Here is a 19,962-nt window from a genome sequence, read left to right as displayed (position 1 = left end):
AGAACACGTGAATGATTTATGGAACATGACTTACTACACCATGAAGGAATTCTGAAGAGAAACCAAATCGGTATGTTAGGCATCATTTGACCAACATATAATAAAGTTAGAAACTAAATAATGACTATTAAAAAAAAACAAACACCCACACATTTAGAAATTTTAAAACCACTTTCAAATAACTGAGGGAGTATGGAGAAAACCACAATGGGAAAAAAAAGCATCTAGAGCTGAAAAATAATGCATGTTGTATATATCAAACTTGTGAGAGTAACTAAAGGCATTTTTAGAGGAAAAATCGTGGCCTTGAATGCATATTTAGTAAAGGAATAAGTGCTGACATTAACCTTCCAAGTACTTAACTCAAGTGTTTAGAAAAGAATCAGCCAGCAACACAGTAAGGCAGCAGGGGAGAGATAATAAAGCTAAAAGCAGACACTAATTGAACAGGAGAAAAAGAATCAATAAAAGTGTCAATAGAACTGTGTTCTTTAAAAAGACTAATAGAAGTGATAAATCTGCAAAATTCAACAAGAGAAAATTAAGGAGCCTTCTGGGAAAGTGACAGAGACATTGGCATAGTTTCTTAATCTCCTATAATTCCCACATGAAAATAAACAGGGTGCCTATATAATACACCAAAAGTCTATAAACAATATTTACAACAAACCAAGGTAAGCCACAAACTCTAGGTAAAAGCAGGTTCAGGCAAACTGATAGCCACATATTTTGCATGGTACCTTAGTCTGTAGAAGAAAATGGCAATCCACTCCAGTATTCTTGCCTGGAGAATCCCATGGACAGAGGAGCCTGGTGGGCTACAGTCCATGTGGTCACAAAGAGTCGGACACGACTGAGCGACTTCACTTTCACTTTCACTTTAGTCTGTTTGAGCTGCTATAACAGAATACCACAGACTGGGTGGCTTAAAAGGCAAAAATTTATTTCTCACAGCCCTAGAGGCTGGGAAGTCCAAGATCAAGGTGTCGGCAAAGTCAGCGTTTGCTCCTTTTCCTGAATCAGAAGTGATTGCTTTCTTGCTGTGTCTTCGCCTAGTAGAAGTGGGAAGGACATCTTTTCCTGGTCTCATAAGGACACTCATCCCCTCTTAGGTGCTCTATCTTCATGACCTAATCTAAACCTGATTGCCTCCCAAAGGCTTCTCTTCTAATAGTGTCACACTGGGGTGAGGACTTCAGCGTATGAATCTGGGAGGGAGACAAACATTCAGTTAGTAACATGGGATAGGGAGGAAGCCAAGGTTAGTTACAGGCATCAGATGTTTTTGGGAACAGGCAGATACCCTCTTCCTTCCACATTGAAGGAAAACATCCAGGAGTGGGCTCAAAAATAACAAGAGTGGTCAAGGAGAAAGCAGACCCAGAAAAAACTGGTGCTGGCAGGAGGGAGTGGGAACAACCAGGAAATCCCAGAAATAAAGCTGCCTCATTTGATCGCTATTTACACACAGAAGAGGAAGCTCTGAAATTAGGAGAGAAATAGAGAAATACAGGAAAACAAGTTTTGCCTGAAAATGAGCAACCAAAAACCATCAAAGTCAAGTTCCATAAAAAAGTTACAAGTAAAAGATTACAAGTTAAAAGTTACAAGTATAAAATTATAAGGAAGAAAATGCTGTCCTGTGGACCACGAAAGCTGCCATAAAGACACTCATAATGAGCTCAAACTGTGCTAACTTATTGTAAAATAAGCGAAAAGATGTTGCATATCGCATAAGGTTGGGAGGGCAACCTAAGTAAGAATTAGAACAATTCGTACATAAGGTGCTAGGACTCAGGAAAGAACTGTAAATAAACGCAATGAAGACTAAATTAGAAGGAGCATAACCTGACTGCCTACATCAGTTGATGCTTTAAGAGAAAAAGAAAGAGAAGGAGTGGCAATTCTAAGAAATCAGGGAAAAATGAAGAAAGAGATTGAAATGATTTAAAGGAAATTGGCAGACGGAAGAAACTAAAACATGTCCTACCTCTGTATCTTAGGAGTCCCAAAAGAGGAAAGCCAAAGCAACAGAATAGAAATACTCACATTTTCTGAAATACACAAAGATTTGAAAGTATGTGTTGAAAGCATACATCATTTATCCAAAAACATCAATCATGAATGACCAGAAATAAGACCTATTCCGGAAAAATAACAGGATCTTAAAAAAAAAAAAAACAAAAAACCTAGCTCCAAATAAACAAGTGATTTAAAAAGAAAAGAACATTTAGATTCCCATCAGCCTTTTCTGTAGCAATGCTTTGTGTCAGAAGAAAATAGAGTGACATATAGGGTGCTCAAAGAGAGTGTTTGTGATCTAGGTCTTTTAATAACTAAGAAAACTGACTTTCAAGGTGTAACAACGTATGATGCAAGTAATATTGTGCCCATGAGCCTTTCCTGAGAGACCCTCTAAAGAACATACTGCAGACAAGCATTACTCCAAAAACACTCTGCTGCTGTTGCTGCTGCTGCTGCTGCTAAGTCACTTCAGTCGTGTCCGACTCTGTGCGACCCCAGAGACAGCAGCCCACCAGGCTCCCCCATCCCTGGGATTCTCCAGGCAAGAACACTGGAGTGGGGTGCCATTTCCTTCTCCAATGCATGAAAGTGAAAAGTGAAAGTGAAGTCTCTCAGTCGTGTCCGACTCTTAGCGACCCCATGGACTGCAGCCTACCAGGCTCCTCTGTCCATGGGATTTTCCAGGCAAGAGTGCTGGAGTGGGGTGCCATTGCCTTCTCCAAACACTCTGCTAGATTTCATTATTTCAGGTGCCTGTCAGAATCTTCTGCAGCCAGAAGAGGGCACTGCAGAGCAGCGTGGCTCCGAGTTACCAATGCTTAGAGCCTGTCCTTGCCTGAAAGAACTGTGCAAGGCTTTACTAAAGAAATCAAATAACTAGATCATCCCTGTATAGGCCTTCTTTCTTTGCAGAAAGAAACAACAGTTTCTAAATACATGTCAAGGCTAACAGATATAGATACCTACATAGATCTAGGTAATTCTCTACATCTGTATCTATAGAAGATCTAGGTATCTTTCTTCTGTCAAGAATCTCCCAAAGTTGAATTGAAGTTATTCTATTACAGTATTTATTCTTCCAGCTTATTCTGCTGTTAGTTATAAAATCAGTGCTCAGGGCCTCCTTGGTATGAATTAGAAATGTATTCTGACACTTTTATGTATAAAATAGATAAGTAATAAGGATCTACTGTTTAGCACAGGGAACTCCACTCCAGGCCCTGTGGTGACCTAAATGGGAAAGAAATCCAAGAAAGAGGGGATATATGTATACGTATAGCTGATTTACTTTGCTGTACAGCAGAAACTAACACAACATTGTAAAACAACTGAACTCCAATAAAAATAGATATATTTATTCTGTTTTGTTCAGTTCAAGTTTAAGACAAAGGAGATTTGGAGGCTATTTAGAAATCTTTTAGAAATCTTTGGGCTTCCGTGGTGACTCAGAATCTGAGCAAAGAATCTGCCTGCAATGCAGAGACCCGGTTTCTACCCGTGGGTTGGGAAGATCCCCTGGAGAAGGAAATGGCTACCCACTCCAGTATGCTTGCCTGGAGAATCCCATGGACTGAGGAGCCTGGCGGGCTACAGTCCGTGGGGTCACAAAGAGTCGGACACGACTGAGCGACTAGTACTTTCACTTTTCTTTAGAAATTACAGGCAGTGAGGAAATAATTTTACAAACAATAGAACAGATACTGTCCCCAGTTTCTGCAAAGGTGTCTCCCAACATGAAGAGCACTGTTTTAAGTGTCAGCTGTCCCGTTACAGGGCCTGTAGCTGGGTGATTGCGTTCAGACCATCATCTCACACTAAGGGAAAGACACAGCCACGGCCTGTCTTTGTCGTTTGAAGATGAAACGGGAGTTGGGGGTCCACCGTCCTCTCCTGAAACTCACCTCCTCAGGACCTCCATGGCCTGGGCCCTTTCGTGACTGTGTAAACACCTTCCACTGAGTCTGCTGTCTCCAAAGGGACTCCACTCAATGTTCCTAAGGAGATGTGTGGTTAAATCAATGCCCAAAGTCACATGTCAGTCGAGGGGATAAAATGTAAGAAAGCTTTATGATTTGATCATGCCAAGCAGGCTTTTGTGTGTTACCCTGAAAATGTAATTTTTCAACAAAATGACTTCCACTCTTGTTTCCTTGTCTATACGTTAATTTATTCTCCCAAGAATTCTAGTGAATAATGAAACCAGCTCCATTTTTCATTACTGAGAACAGATGAGCATACTGGCTCTCCTCACATGAGAGAAACTGCCGGTGTGTTCAGTGGTCCTTCCCTTCATGACGGGTCTGCCGTGATGTAGGAAAGTTCTGTCGCTTATGGAGATGTCGTCAGGTTCTCAGTTGTGCTGAGATGACCAGTTCTTCCCCAGCTCTGGCCATATGGCTGGGTGGGTTGACATGACCGCATCTGTTTCCAGGTGTGTCTGCAGACTGGGGCCCTGTGACTTTGTACCTCAAGTTACGCGTCTTTTGTTCAGCAGACCCTGGATGGTCTATCTTTCTCTGAATATAGAGTTGTTCAGTCTCCTGCTTGATCGTCTTACCTCAACTTTGAAACACATCATGCCTTTTAGTATTTCCTCCACTCGCCTTGCTGAAAGGACCACCTCACTCAGCACTTAGAGGGATAGTTTGCGCCAAATTAATCTGCCCTGTGCACACATTTCCAATTTGAATCCTTGACCCACTGCCTCCTTTGCCTGCAGAAATATAACCAGCGTCCAGGCCTAGTACGACTTCTACTTCTTCAGTCGAGTCTCTGCTAACTATTCCAGACACGCCTAGCTCTCCCCTACCCAGAACCTTACCACCCCTTCTCATCTTTCCTACGGTGCATATCACCTAATGCTTTAGTAACTACCGTATCCTGCTTTTTTCTGATAAGCTCACAGCCTTTGCTTCACAGTTACTCCCCTACATACAAACCTTCAAGTTTCAGACTTTCAAAGATGTGAACCTGTGTTCCCATATCCAGTCATGTACATCCGCTCAGGTGTCTGGTGGGCATTGTCAGGCATGTGCACCCTCTACAAGTGAGTGCTTTTCTGCGCCTTGCTGTACAGGACTAGATAGAGTACAGTGGGGCAGTAGCTTATTTCTTGCCTGATCACTGATGCCAGCCCCTGTATGCCAGCTATTGTCCTGTGCTACTGTACTTTTCAAGGTGCGTGCATGCCTGCTCAGTCGCTTCACTCGTGTCTGACTCTTGGCGACCCCACGAACTGTAGCCCGCCAGGTTCCTCTGTCCATGGGATTCTGCAAGCGAGAATACTGGAGGATCTTCCCATGCCTGCCTCCAGGGGATCTTCCCAACTCAGGGATCGAACCTGGGTCTCCTGCATTGCAGGTGGATTCTTAAGCACTGAGCTACTGGGGAAGCCCCACATTTCATGGTACTATACTGTAACGATTAAAAGTGTTCTCTATTTTTTGTGCTTGTTTCTTATGTAATATTTGTGTGAAATGTATTATAAAACTATTACAGTACAGTACAGTACAGCCGATTGTGTTAGATGGGGGCCTCAGCTAACTTTGTTGATTGTTGTTCAGCTGCTCAGTCGTGTCTGACTCTTGGTGACCCCACAGACTGCAGCACACCAGGCCTCCCTGTCCTTCACCGTCTCCCAGAGCTTGCTCAAACTCATGTCCATTGAGTCAGTGATGCCATCCAACCATCTCATTCTCTGTCGTCCCCTTCTCCTCCTGCCCTCAATCTTTCCCAGCATCAGGGTCTTTTCCAATGAGTGCACCTTTGCATCGGGTGGCCAAAGGATTGGAGCTTCAGCCTCAGCATCAGTCCTTCCAATGAATATTCAGGACTGATTTCCTTTAGGATTGACTGGTTTGCTCTCCTTGCAATCCAAGGGACCCTCAAGAGTCTTCTCCAACACCACAGTTCAAAAGCATCAATTCTTTGGAGCTCAGCCTTCTTTATGGTCCAACTCTCACATGCGTACATGACTACTGGAAAAACCACAGCTTTGACTTTGGACATAGTCCAAATGTGTTGGACTTAACGAACAAATTGGACTTATAAACGCACTCTCAGAACAGAACTCATTTGTATATAGAAGACTTACTGTATAACTAGGCTTTTGGAGTCTGGTAAGCAAGACCTCAGGTTCTGAGGAGCTCTGTATCTCCAGTAGTCACTAAAATCGTACTAAGGACTCAGTAAATCTACCCTATTGACCAAAATGAATAGGGCTTTGTCCGAGTACTGTCCATGGTCTGCGCTTCCCCTCCGTGTTCCCGAATTTCCCCAGGCTGCTGCGCCTCTGTCCTCTGCTTCTACCCATTTCCCACCCGCCCTGGCTCCTCTGTACGTGTCACCAAGCACCTTCTGCAACTAGGAAGCTGAGTTTGGGGAGTGTGGCTTCCAGTTTGTAGCCAACTTCCAGGATTGCTTTTCTCGTCCTTCCCCCTGCAATAATTTCATCATTGCAACAGGGAAGAAACCTTTAAAGTTCATCTCATTTTTGTCTTCATGTCTGTAGGCAAAAAAACAAAAAGCTCCTAAACTCATCATTCAGATTAGGACTGGGTCACAGGCCCAGAACCTGAATCAGATGTGATGTGGGTTAGGGAACATTTTACTGAAAGATGGCAATAGGGGTCCAGCGGTCACTGCAATCTTGAACTCTTTGAAGACTGAAAAGCCTGTGTGGTTGGAAGGAGTGCTCAGTCATGTCTGACTCCTTGAGATCCTATGACTGTAGCCCACTGGGCTCCTCTGTCCACGGAATTTTCCAGGCAAGCATACTGAAGTGAGTTGCCCCTTCCTCCTCGAGGGGATCTTCCTGACACCGGGATCGAACCCGCATCTCCTGCATTTCAGAGGGTTTCTTTATCACTGAACTATCAGGGAAGCCAGATGTAAGGACATTTTATTACCAGTGAGCACAGCCAGTGTGTTGCCCCCATAGCTGTGACATGTGGCTGGAAAAGCTTGTTTGCAATTATGTTCAAATAAAGTAGGGGTAGAAATTAAAGTTAAATGATAGAATCAATCATATGATGATGCTTCAGTGAAAATATTCATGCCTAGTGTTTTAATTGTGTAGCTGTTTCATGTATGTAATGATCTGTTGATATGTTTCCCCTTTACTTTCTGAAAACTAAAGTCATACTCTTAATTTACAGCTTCGCAAGTCTGTCTTCAGCATCAGGGCAAGGAACCTTCTAGAAAAGGAGACTGCAGTCACGAAAATCTTACGGTAACACCATTAAACATTGATACACAATTAAACACAAGTAGGGTTATATGAAACCAAAAAAAGGCTGTTTTTGTAAAATAATGAACAATTTTCTGAGTATTCACATATACTTCCTGCTAGAAAGTATGTTTGAGTAACTGTATGCTTAGAAATAATATTAAACACATCATTGATGTCTTGAAAAAGTAATATTCTACTAACTCAATTGGTCATTTTCTCTTTCATGCACTTAAACATAAATTTTAAGTAGGGAGAATGGCAGAAAGATGGAAATAATTTCTCCTTACAAGTATTATGTCTTTTGTGATATCTAAAGGACAAGTCACAATCTAAGGGGAAAATGGTAAAAGGGAAAGCTTTCTGTGTTTTTCGTTTGAGTCACAAAACCCAAAATTTGTATTCGTTGTCCTTCGAGAAGAACTCTGCCCAACCTGTGAAAAGGGTGGCGGACTTCTGCTGCTGTTGTTACTCATCAGCTCTGGGAACAAGGCGATGAGCTAAAGAAACTGTAGCTTCCTCTCAATTTTATTCATGTGACCTATGCGCAAACCGAAGAATTCTGGTCTTTAAAAACACGTTCCGTATGTTAACGAATTGATTTTGTTTTGGCTTAGGATCCCTCTGTGTCCCATTAATAGGATGGGAGTGGGAAGATGGCGTATCATTGTTTAAAAAAGTCCTTAAAAAAATAAGTTAACTTTTATATGCCTGCTGCATGCTTCATTCCCCAGTTGTGTCCGACGCTTCGTGACTCCATGGACTGCAGCCTGGTCAGGAGCCCCCCCAGGCTCCTCTGTCCATGGGACTTTCCAGGCAAGAGTACTGGAGTGGGTTGCCATTCCCTTCTCCAGGGGATCCTCCCAACCAGGGGATCGAACCTGCATCTCCCGTGTCTCCTGAATTATAGCAGGTTCTTTAGTCCCTGAGCCATCAGGGAAGCCCTGACTTATTTATAGTACCTGTTAAACATTCACTTTTTATGCTCACCTATATATGAACACAAATCATAAAATTAGGTCATAATTCATAAAACTGGATATTGTCAGGTGGGTTCATAGAAGCTTGAACCTAAATATTATAGAAGCTTGAATCTAAAATATTAAAGAGATAAATATGACATATAACAGGTCAGTTATTTCTGAAGTGTAGTAAAGTTGGGGTAAAGAGATGATTAAGAAGAATATGAATTTTTTAAATTTTTATAATTATGTATCAATGTTAATAAATTTAAAAGAATTAATACCACAATAAAGTGATTGTAATTCATTGATTTATATTTACTATGAGGGAAACCCCCCTCATCAAGGCTATGGTTTTTCCAGTAGTCATGTATGGATGTGAGAGTTGGACTGTGAAGAAAGCTGAGTGCCGAAGAATTGATGCTTCTGAACTGTGGTATTAGAGAAGACTCTTGAGAGTCCCTTGGACTGCAAGGAGATCCAACCAGTCCATCCTAAAGGAGATCAGTCCTGGGTGTTCATAGGAAGGACTGATGTTGAAGCTGAAACTCCAGTACTTTGGCCACCTGATGTGAAGAGCTGACTCATTTGAAAAGACCCTGATGCTGGGAAAGATTGAGGGCAGGAGGAGAAGGGGATGACAGAGGATGAGATGGCTGGATGGCATCACCAACTCAATGGACATGGGTTTGGGTGGACTCCAGGAGTTGGTGATGAACAGAGAGGCCTGGCGTGCTGCTGTCTATGGGGTGGCAAAGAGTCGGACACGACTGAGTAACTGAACTGAACACACCTTTATGTGTCCACTGCCTTTAATGCCCTTTCTACCATCTGTCGCTCAACAGTTCAGTCATCAGCTATTGAGATGGAGTTTGCATTTCTGTTATTTCATTTATCTTCTTGATTTGGGAGTGATTTTGAGAAGAGGGAAAATAAATGGTGACTCTGAGCTGCCATCTTTACTGCAGAAATCTATTCTATTCTATGTCTTTTGAATTTTTACCTCCCTGGTGGCTCAGATGGTAAACAGTCTGCCTGGGATGCAGGAGACCTGAGCTCAGATCCCCTAGGTCAAGAAGATCCCCTTGGAGAAGGGAATGGCTACCCAATCTAGTATTCTTGCCTGGGGATTTCCATGGACAGAGGAGTCACAAAGAGTTGGACACAACTGAGCAGCTTTCACTTTTGCGTATTACCTTCCAAAAATAAATATAACTGATTTTTAGTAACAGCATTCTTAAAATGTTTAGGATTGGTGGACCCAGCTGGGCAGGGTCTTGGCCAGAGTCTTAATGAGAACCAATTAGAACCAATCTGAACCAATTAGAGTCTTAATGAGAACCAGTGAGAACCAGTTCACACTGGAACAGTGTGTCCAGTTGATGACCCGTTTTCTAGAGAAAGAAAATGGTCCTTTAGTTTGTAGTTCGGATGAGTGGATTTTCGAAAAGTTCTTGAAGCTAACAGTGAAATTACTTCTTGGTGATGGCCTTAAATTCCTGGACATTCATTTTCCTGGAATGAATATTCAAGTCCTATTAATGGAGGGGTCTTGGTTCTTAGTACTGATATTGAAGCTGTAGAATTACCAGGGTTCTCACTTAGCAGGGAACCCACATTTTCAAATATGCATCTTCTGTTTGAAACAGGATCTGAGTTATTCTGGCAAAGAGCATGCTGTATACCTCCCTATGAACAGGAAATTCAAGTCCACAAAGAAAAAAGAATTTCAGAGAGAGGCTAGAGTGTTGAATCAGTGGTGGGGTCACCAGTGATTTCTACATATTATAATCTGTATAAAATTCTACATAATCATCTTTCAGTTGTATTTTTCTATTTATTATTATTTTTTGACATTAATGTGTGCTTTGAAAATTGAAATGAACTTCTGGGTATGTATAGGAACACTTTGATGAGAAACCAAAAATAGGGCATTTTAACAGAACTTGAGAACACTGTCAAAAGCTTAAATGCAGGTGATTCACTTGGCACTAATGGGCCAGACTTACCTGGACAGTCTTGTGAGAAAGACGATGGCCCTAAATTATAAAATCCAAGGTTGCTATTAAATTCACTCTTGTTTTGACTTTGTCTACACTGTTCAGCTCCACTAGAGAAAGCTTTCTTCAAAAGGCAGTGACCTTTATACCACATCAGATGAAATCAAAACACCAGGCAGTGTGCTTTCAAAAGCATCGCCCCCTCTCCTGAGATTTCTCTAATTCGAGCCCTGAAATTGAGCAAAAATGCATTATCATTCCTGTGAGGCTGAATGCATCGAGAAATGTCAGAATAAAATAATTAAACATGTTTCATTATTTTAGAAAGTTCCATCCTTTTGCAGTTCACTGTCAGTATCTCTTTAGCTAGGGATGGAATCTTTATAACCTCTCTGAGTGCTCAGTATGGTGTGATTTTTGTAATGTGATGTTTGGATCTATGACATAATTTTCTTTTCCATACACTGAATTAATATGTTAAAATGATATTAACATATAATTATTATATTATATTATAATTATATTATATAATTATTATATTAACATATAATTAAAATATAGTTGAATGCTACTTACTGTTGAAAAACTAAATATATTTAATGACTTATTGGGTCAGTTTTTCTCATCACTTTTTTCAAAGTTTATTCTCTAAATTGTTCCTACACTGAAGTAATGGATATTTTAATATAATAAAACAATATACCAAAACTGAGTAGTTTCTCTCCCTCTCTCTCTCTCCTCTCTCTCTCTCTCTCTCTCTCTCTCTCTCTCTATATATATATATATATATATATATATATATATATATATATATATGTACACATTTTTTTTCAATCTTTTGGCCACACCACACAGCATATGGGGTCTAAGTTCCCTGACAGGGATCGAACCTGCACCCTCTGCATTTTGACCTCATAGGATTACCTGAGCATGTGTATCAAGTTCTTACTCAGCAGCCCTGTAGCCAAAATAAGTAAGAATCCTGGCTCCATGCCTTCTGGATGTCTGATATTGGGCAAGTTGCTTATGTCTCTGCACCTCTGTTTTCTCATCTCTTAAATGAGGTCTGTAAATTTATAGCCGCTGACTTATAGGAGAGGGTTAAACAAGCTGGTATCTGTAGGTGATTTTCCATTATTGGCAACAAGTTAGGGGAAACCCACAGTTGCCCCTGAGGGACAAGCAACTGACAGCTACCTTTCAAAGCTGATCCTCCAGGGCCTGCTGCAGAATGTCCGCTGTTGTCCAGCAGAGGCCAGATCTGGAACATAAAACGCTTTTGACACATCAGTTCAGTCGCTCAGTCGTGTCCGACTCTTTGCGACCCCATGAATCGCAGCACGCCAGGCCTCCCTGTCCATCACCAACTCCCGGAGTTCACTCAGACTCACGTCCATTGAGTCAGTGATGCCATCCAGCCATCTCATCCTCTGTCGTCCCCTTCTCCTCCTGCCCCCAATCCCTCCCAGCACCAGAGTCTTTTCCAATGAGTCAACTCTTCGCATGAGGTGGCCAAAGTACTGGAGCTTCACACATCAGTGTACTCTTTTTCCAGGTTGATCCCAAAGTTCTTGCTTACCCAGCTAGAAGCAGTGTACTGCTGCAGCTCAGTTGAGAAGCTTCCCTGGTGGCTCAGTTGGTAGAGAATCCACCTGCAATGCAGGAGATCTAGGTTCAATCCCTGGGTCAGGAAGATCCCCTGGAGAAGGGAATGGCAACCTACTCCTGTATTCTTGCCTGGGAAATCCTATGGACAGAAGAGCCTGGCAGGCCACAGTCCATGGGGTCGCAAGAGTTGTACATGATTTAGTGACCAAACCACTGCCACCAGCAAGCTTTGCTAGACTGGCTAACATCTTTAGGGTATCATCAGATCATTTGTTTAATTCATTTGCTGGATGCTTATTGTTGGATATAGCTGTAAACTAACAACAGATTTCTCAGCCCAGGTTAGCATCCCCAATAGCCAACGGGAACTCCTGGACGTGGGGAACTGTGATCTTTGTAATGCCCAAAGGGAGGCTGTGAAAGTCTCCATTCTGCTTGGATGGGCCAGGAAATAAAACAGTCCTGTCTCAGAAGTGGGACACCTACAGAGGCATTGGCAGGAAGCCTAGTCAAACAGGGAGACCAGCATCTCACAGAGAGGTTTGGGGGTGGCCTCAGGTGTTGGTAAAGTGGAGCCTGATGGGCTTGGCAGCCAGAACAGTGACGGTGAGCAGGATTTAATCGAGATCGTTGGTTCAGAGGGGCTGGTGCCCTGGGCAAGGGAGCAGCTGAACAGAAGGTGTGACTGCCAACATGGGCACCATGGGCAGACCAGGGACCACTGGGGCTGGGACACCATGGCATCGTCTTCTGCAGGGGTTGTAATTTCTGCCTGGAACCTTCCATGTGCACATAGCGTTGGTGCTCCATAACTTCAGGATGGTTGAGGGCTTAGCTGGGGTAAGTCCTTCCTGGGCCGTGGGCTCGGTGAGGTATTCTCTTGATCCACTGGCATCTCTGAGGGTCTTATTCTCCCAGCTCTCTCTCCCCAAGGGAGATTAACTGGCATCTGGACTCTTCCCTAGGATGTGAGCATCTAAGTTTTATTCCCCTGGAAGGGGTGGCAAACCTGATTTTGAACCGATGGAGGAGATCACGGAATTTTCTAGAGGAAGAAATTCAAATTAAATCCCAAAGATTCCCTCCAAAGTCCGCCTGTCCCTGTGCACTTCGCTAGCTGTGAAAGCATGGGGTTGAGGAGAGGGCAAAGAGCCTCTTCCTCCTCCTCTGCCTTGTCTTGTCTAGACTGGAGCCGCCAGTTCTCTGAGCAGATTCTCGGGGAGTCTAAGAGCGCTTCGCGATGCAGAGCAAGATTTCTTATCCCTTTCCCATGGAGCACGTTCCCCTTTTCAAATTATTGTTTCATCTGTTAGCCCAGGAGTTCACAATTTCTGGGTAAGGTCACGGGAGTTGTGTGCAGCTCCATGCCCTGGGCACGGCTCACAGGGTATGCACAGCATCCCCGAGAGGATGCGAGGACCGTGCACGTCCCAGAACCCAGGGCCAGACTTGCCAGAGCTCAGTGAGACCTGCTTCAGCCCCTGAGGGGTGCGGTGCACCAGGAAGACCCCGCAGACGACAGGAAGCAGGCTGAGACTGGTCAGCCTGCCGACACCGTGGCAAATTCTTATAACCATCGTTAGCAACAATAACCTGAAGTTTTAAGGAAAGAGAGTATGGGGCATTAGTGCACCCCTTATTAATTAAATTAAATTAAATTATTACTATCTGATTTTTAAATAGATGTATTAATATATTGACTATGTTTAGAAATACATAGACTTTTAGTGTGACTCTATTAGAATTGCCATTACACAGTAATCAAATATTTCGTGTAAATATTAAATACTATTGTAGATATTTATCTGTGATTTTGTTAAGTCTGCCTAACCATTGGCTTTCCTTACAAAGATTTTCCTGGTACTTAAAAAACTTGTAGACTGGTTGGAAGACCATTTGGAGATATAGAGACTACGTAAATGGGTGGAAATTAGCTGTGTTCAGAGAACAATAAACTAAGGCAATAAGATATGTGGGAGACTTCCCTGGTGGGCCAGTAGTTAAGACTCCACACTTCCACTTCAGGGGCTTGGGTTCAATCCCTGATGGGGGAATTTCTGTATACCATATGGTGCAGCCAGGAAAAGTAATTAGTTAATTTTTTAAAAAAGAATCCGTGGGTGCATGCATTTGAATAAAACATAAAATAGTGAAAATTTCAAGGAGGCAAAATATAACTTAATTGAAACAATATATTCTTGTTTTGTTTGCTTTTACCAACTAAACTTTCTTTCCTTGCTGCTGCTGCTAAGTCACTTCAGTCATGTCCGACTCTGTGTGACCCCATAGACGGCAGCCCACCAGGCTCCTCCGTCCCTGGGATTCTCCAGGCAAAAACACTGGAGTGGGTTGCCATTTCCTTCTCCAATGCATGAAAGTGGAAAGTGAAAATGAAGTAGCTCAGTCGTGTCCGACTCTTTGCGACCCCATAGACTGCAGCCTATCAGGCTCCTCCATCCATGGAATTTTCCAGGCAAGAGTACTGAAGTGGGGTGCCATTGCCTCTCCCCTTTCCTTGAACTTTGAAAAATGTTTTCAGATATAATTAACATATGTATTAGTTTCAGGTGTACAGCATAGTGATTCTAGGAGGTTTGTATACACTATGAAATGATCACCACAAAGAAGTCTAGGTAACATCCATCACCTTACATAGTAAAATAATATATTCTGTTTTTCTAGATAGTACCTGATTTGTAGTAATCAAAATATATTTCATTGACATAGTATATGATTTGTAGATTACTTTCAGATAAGCCCCCAAAATGATTGTATTAATACTATGGATTAGGAGAGCTACTATTAAATTTTACCCAACAGATGTGGGAAGATATTTTGACTAGGTTTTTCTTTTACTGTTTTATCATTGATGGGTAAAGCAGCAAGTAATAGAGGAAGATGCGTATCTCTAGAAAAATCAGTTTGAATGGTTTATGCAACATTTGTTATTAAAAAGCTCAGCCTTTGCATAGCAGTTGACATTTTTCTGAATCCTCAGCAAGGTTCACCTCACAGTGAATGGTACGGGGTTTCAGATATTTTATTTGCTGAATTTCAATAGATGCACTAAAGGCATGGATCTCTCAAGAGGTCATTTTCCTTCTCACGTATGGTATCTGTGTACGATAAGACTTAAGGCTTCTTTCGTTTTTCAATCTAAAACAGTGAGGTTCTGCTTGTCGGTGTAGTTACATGTCTACGTATGAAAACATTTTCTTGAAAAACACAAGATTGGAAGGAACTGATTCTCTGCAGCTATTGAAGAGCCGTCCTGAGGACTGGGCTGGCTCACTAAGGAGCTGGATCTTCAGTACGATATAAACTATAAACCTATAAATGCAGCTCTTCTCTCATTGCCGGAGGCCAGGAGCGAGGCACTCACCGTTAGCTTTAGCACTGTGGAGGCAGGTGAGAGTCCTTCCCAGGAAGCACTCATCTGTTCCCTTCCCAAATTCTGGAGCCGTGGCTTTACATCATCACCCCTGAAGGACTATCTCTCTGTTCTCTCTGGATGTTGTTGCTGTTGTTCAGCCACTCAGTTGTGTCCGCCTGTTTACGACCCCATGGAGTGCAGCATGCCAGGCTTCCTTGTGATGTCCTCCAGTGTCTCCCAGAGTTTGTTCAAACTCATCGCCATTGAGTCGGTGATGCCATCCAACCACCTCATCCTCTGCCACCCCCTTCTCCTCCTGCCCTCAATCTTTCCCACCATCAGGGACTTTTCCAGTAAGTCTCTTGATGTGACTATCTTACGTTAACCACATCTGATAATACTTTACAAGGGGACCCTCAAATTCAATGTTCTGCAAAGTCACATTGCCATGCCTTTAGATGGTAATGACATTTAATACCGGACACTTAATACCAAGTAATTTAACTTCTCTATAATGTATGAAAATAATTTGAAGACTCATAGGCCTCTGTCTTTCATTATAGAACATACAGACTTTTCCCATCCCGTGTCCAGGAACATTAAGAAAGAAGATGTGGAGACAGCTAAGAAAGAAACCAAGGACCCCCTGCTACTGTCTCTATAAACAACTCGTGGTGTTTAAAGGCTAATAAAGCCCCAAGATCTCTCTTAGAAACATCATCTTTGGGCCAGTCTTAAAATATTTTAGATGGAGACATGTCAAGAAAAATAGAGATAATTTCTTAAGACACAATTCTCTCCCCTCGACCTCCATAAAAGATTTTATATAAATATATGGCTGTCATATAAGGGGTAATTGAAATTCCACAGCACAAAGGCAAGGCGGAGAAGGGCGGAGTGGGGGGGAGTCAATCTTTCATATTTTTTTTTCAAAGGCTTGGCAAGAAACCAGGGGTAATATTTTTGCAACTGGGAGTTCGTGTTTGCTGAAGAATATTCCCACGTTTGAGTCATCATCAGGGGTCCTAGTCTTGTTTTACTTTCAAAGGTAGAGAGGGCGGAACGCTAACCCCAGCTGGGAGAAGGAGCATGCCCCCCTGTCCTTCTCCTCCAGGGAGCAGGGATAAAGGGATTACAGATGCCTGCATAATGGAGAATTTCCTCACTCAGACAAGACAAAAGGCTTCATTATTTTTCACCAGACCCTTGAAGCCTTGTGCCTTCCAGTTCCAGAAGCCAGGCAAGCTGACCAAGTGTTTCGTTTTGTTTTGTTTTTAATTTTAAGCCCACAAAATGGAGTTTCTAAGAACCCGGGCTTCAAGGACTTGCCATTATGAAGGGATAAAGGAAAGATATTGAAGACCTTCATGTCACAACTCTTAGGGTCTCCCCCCAACCTGGATGAGCCAGACTGTCCCTGGGGATCACAGTGTGTGTCTTCAACACCTGAGCATTGTCTTCCTTCCATGCGACCAGAAGGCATCTAAATCCTTATGAAAAATGTAAAGCGGCAAAATAGAATTGAAATGAATCTTCGAGTACTTTTCCTTCGGACTAGGTTTTTTCCTGAGTAACTTCAACAATGGATGCATCTAATTTCTTGTTGGTAAAAGAGTAACAGTCTCAAATTCCTCCCTTATTTACTATTTTGATTTGGCCGTAGATTGCTGTAAGACACGGTATACGGTGACCTTGTTCCCAGTGATGGTTTGTAAGTTTCTCTTAATAACTTTTTCATAGAATATAGATAAAGCTTTATAAGCTTTCTGCTTGCAAGGAACACCGTCTGATTTTTTATTCCCGTCTCAGGGTCTCCTCTATCATAGACATGCAGCATGTTTCTTGCGTGGTGTAGTATTCAAGTGAAAGTGAAGTCGTTCAGTCATGTCCAACTCTTTGTGACCCCATGGATTGTAGCCTGAGACTCCTCCGTCCATGGGATTTTCCAGGCAAGAGTACTGGAGTGGGTTGCCATTTCTATCTCCAGGAGATCTTCCCAACCCAGGGATTGAACCCAGGTCTCCTGCATTGCAGGCAGATACTTTACCATCTCAACTACCAAGAAAGCCCAATGAATAAAAAAAAAAAAAAAAGTAAAAATAAATGATTAAAAAATAAATAAAAGATTAGTAGTATTCTAACTTGAGATCAAATTAAGATTATTTAACGTCCCCTTTCAAACGCACAGTTCAAACACTTGCTCTTTTGTTTGTGATTATTTCCATGCTTCGTGAGCATAAAAGGATCAAAAAAGAAATGAAAATATTTGATCTTTGCAGATGTCAAGGTTCATTCATTTAACAAATGTTTGTTGAGCACCTACTGTGTACAAGGTGGAGTCATCAGTGACCAGCCGGGTTGTCTTGGAGCTCTTTGGAGCCCGGCACATATGAGGATCGGCAGGACCACGGAGAACGAAGTGGAAAGCGAGGTCCCTGCTGGTGGAAGATGGGACCTGGAGGGGCTCTCAGAGGCAGACATACAGGACTTGGCAAGTCAAGCTGAGCTTTGGGTCTTCATCTTTCTCTGAGGAGCAATAGGATGTGGAGGATTTTAAGGCAGTGATGATAATGGTATTCATTACCTATTGTTGTGTTGCAAACTACGCCACAATTAGTGATTTAACCAGCACGTGGATGAACTCACCACTTTGGTCAAGAAGCTGGGCATGTGTTGCTTTCTGCCATGTATCAGCCTGACTCAGCCACAGGTATACGTGTCTCTCCTTCCTCTGAAACCAATACAGTATTGTAAAGCAATCACCCGTCAGTGAAAAATAAATAAAAATAAAAAAGGTAGGCATGGCTTCTTGGGGTCTCTGGCTCTGGGTCTCTCGCAAAGCTGCAGGCATTTTCAGGGGAATGGGAGCATCCCCTTCCTAGCTCGCTTGCACGGTTGTTAAGAAGGCTGTGTGCCTCCTGAGCTCTTGGTGGGAGCCCCCTCATCTCTTAGGAAGGGGGTCTCTCCTTAGAGCAGCTCTCAGCATGCTGCCTTCTTCCTCGAGCAAGTGAGAGACTGCAGAAGGGGGAACCACAGTGTCTGGTGACCTCTTCCATCCTTTCTGCCTTCTGTTCGTTAAAAGCAAGTCTCTTAAGTCCTGCCTGCACTCAAGGGGCTACACAAAGGCAGGGAAACCAGTGTAACCAACAGTGCAGTCTGGTTGCTCGCCACTCAAAAGCCAATACAGAGGGCGTGCATGCGTGCGTGCTCAGTCGTGTCTGACTTTGGACTTTCCCAGGAAGAATACTGGAGTGGATTGCCATCTTCTTCTCCAGGGAGTCTTCCCAGCCCAGGGATCAAACCTGCGTCTCCTGAGCCTCTGAATTGGCAGATGGGTTCTCTATCACTGAGCCACCTGCGAGGGTAATATAGAGGGCAGGTTGGTGGAAAGGAGAGTTTGTTTTATTTTGGATGCCAGCAGCTGGGTAGGGGGTGGGTGTGGATTCTGTCCAAAGGCTGATTCCTTCCCAACCCCAACATCAGGGGGCACGAGCTTCTATAGAGAGAAGGAGGGGGCTCCACACAGCAGCAGCAGTCAGCTCTGACGGGCATCTTGAAGTCGGTCATCGGTGGTCTGAGCAGCGTCGTATTGATTGGTTTCAGTCGTTAATCTTCAGTTCCAGGGTCGGTTTGTTTGCATTTCTTGAGGCCGGTTCTCAGAATTGGGGCAGCTTTTGGACACGATTTAGCAACGGAGAACACAGGCAGTCACATCACAGCTACCGTCTGGTCACGCTGTCGCTTACTTCTCCGCCTGGCGGGGGTTTCAGTATCTAAGACAACTCACAGGATATGGCTCAGGATATTATCCCCCTGAGAAGGAACTAAAGGTCCTTGACTGTGCTTAATGACCAAATTATTCCTACTTGGTCTCCTTGGACGGTTCCCCTTTGTTTCTGCGCGTTCTCACTTCTCTGATTAAGCTTCTTCCTTGGCTAAAGCTTTTCGGCAGCCCACAGACAGGTGGAGGGTGGGCAGCGGGGAAGGCCACAGGGTCCTGCCCGCATCGCCAGGAGGTGGGGACCACCGTCACACCACGGATGGTCACCTCAGACATCACTTTGCCTGGGATAATAATACGTTTGTGGAGACCGGTTAAGAGGCTGCAACTCTGGTCCAGAGAGTACATCACCATTCACAGTCAGAAGAGAAAAGACTTACCGTCCAACGCAGATGTCCATCAGACTTACTGTCCTCTGCCTCCGCCCTCTATCAAATGTTTTCACATCAACCGCGACATAGGACAAGACAGAAGAGTCGGTAACGGAAATTGACATTTAAATCCAGCATCAGGGTTCCCAAAGCACTTGCATATTCATAACCCTGCTTGGTCCTTCCCGCTCCCTATAAAGTCAGTATTCTCGTCTCCACATTTTACACATATGGCATGGAGACTCAAACAAGACACATCCCTTGCCTGAGGTCCCGTAGCTCGTAAAAGCTGAGGTCAGAAGTGTTTGATTCTAAACCGTGTGTTTTTGCAAATCATCTTCTCCGTTAAGTCTCCAGGCAAAGGCAGAACTTTGAAGCCCCTCTGTACTGCTGGGTGGATTTGCTACTCTGAACCTGAGACTAGCAAGTTCTAGGTCCTGCCTCCCCCACTACACACACGTGTGCACACACACACACAGACACACACACAGACACACACACACACTCATCTCTACTCTCTGTACACCCCCACCTCGCCCTGTCTTCCATCAGTCCCTTCACGTGCCAGGAACTTTGCTTCTAGGAATATGAGTTTGAGTGATAAAATGGGCTGTG

General features: G+C 43.3%; 1 protein-coding gene across 1 annotated transcript in view; it reads left to right on the top strand.

Moving 5' to 3' along the window:
- NALCN (sodium leak channel, non-selective) overlaps positions 1-19,962 on the top strand; it is a 303,444-nt gene that overhangs the window by 223,478 nt on the left and 60,004 nt on the right. Inside the window, exon 18 of the mRNA XM_069601972.1 lies at positions 7,182-7,255. Coding sequence (XP_069458073.1) covers positions 7,182-7,255 — 74 coding nt within the window. The remainder of the gene's footprint in view (positions 1-7,181; positions 7,256-19,962) is intronic.

The sequence above is a fragment of the Ovis canadensis genome, chromosome 10 (genome assembly GCF_042477335.2).
Source record: "Ovis canadensis isolate MfBH-ARS-UI-01 breed Bighorn chromosome 10, ARS-UI_OviCan_v2, whole genome shotgun sequence".
Classification (NCBI taxonomy): domain Eukaryota; kingdom Metazoa; phylum Chordata; class Mammalia; order Artiodactyla; family Bovidae; genus Ovis; species Ovis canadensis.
The sequence above is the reverse complement of the archived record's forward strand: the minus strand, read 5'-3'. Positions and strand labels throughout refer to the sequence as shown.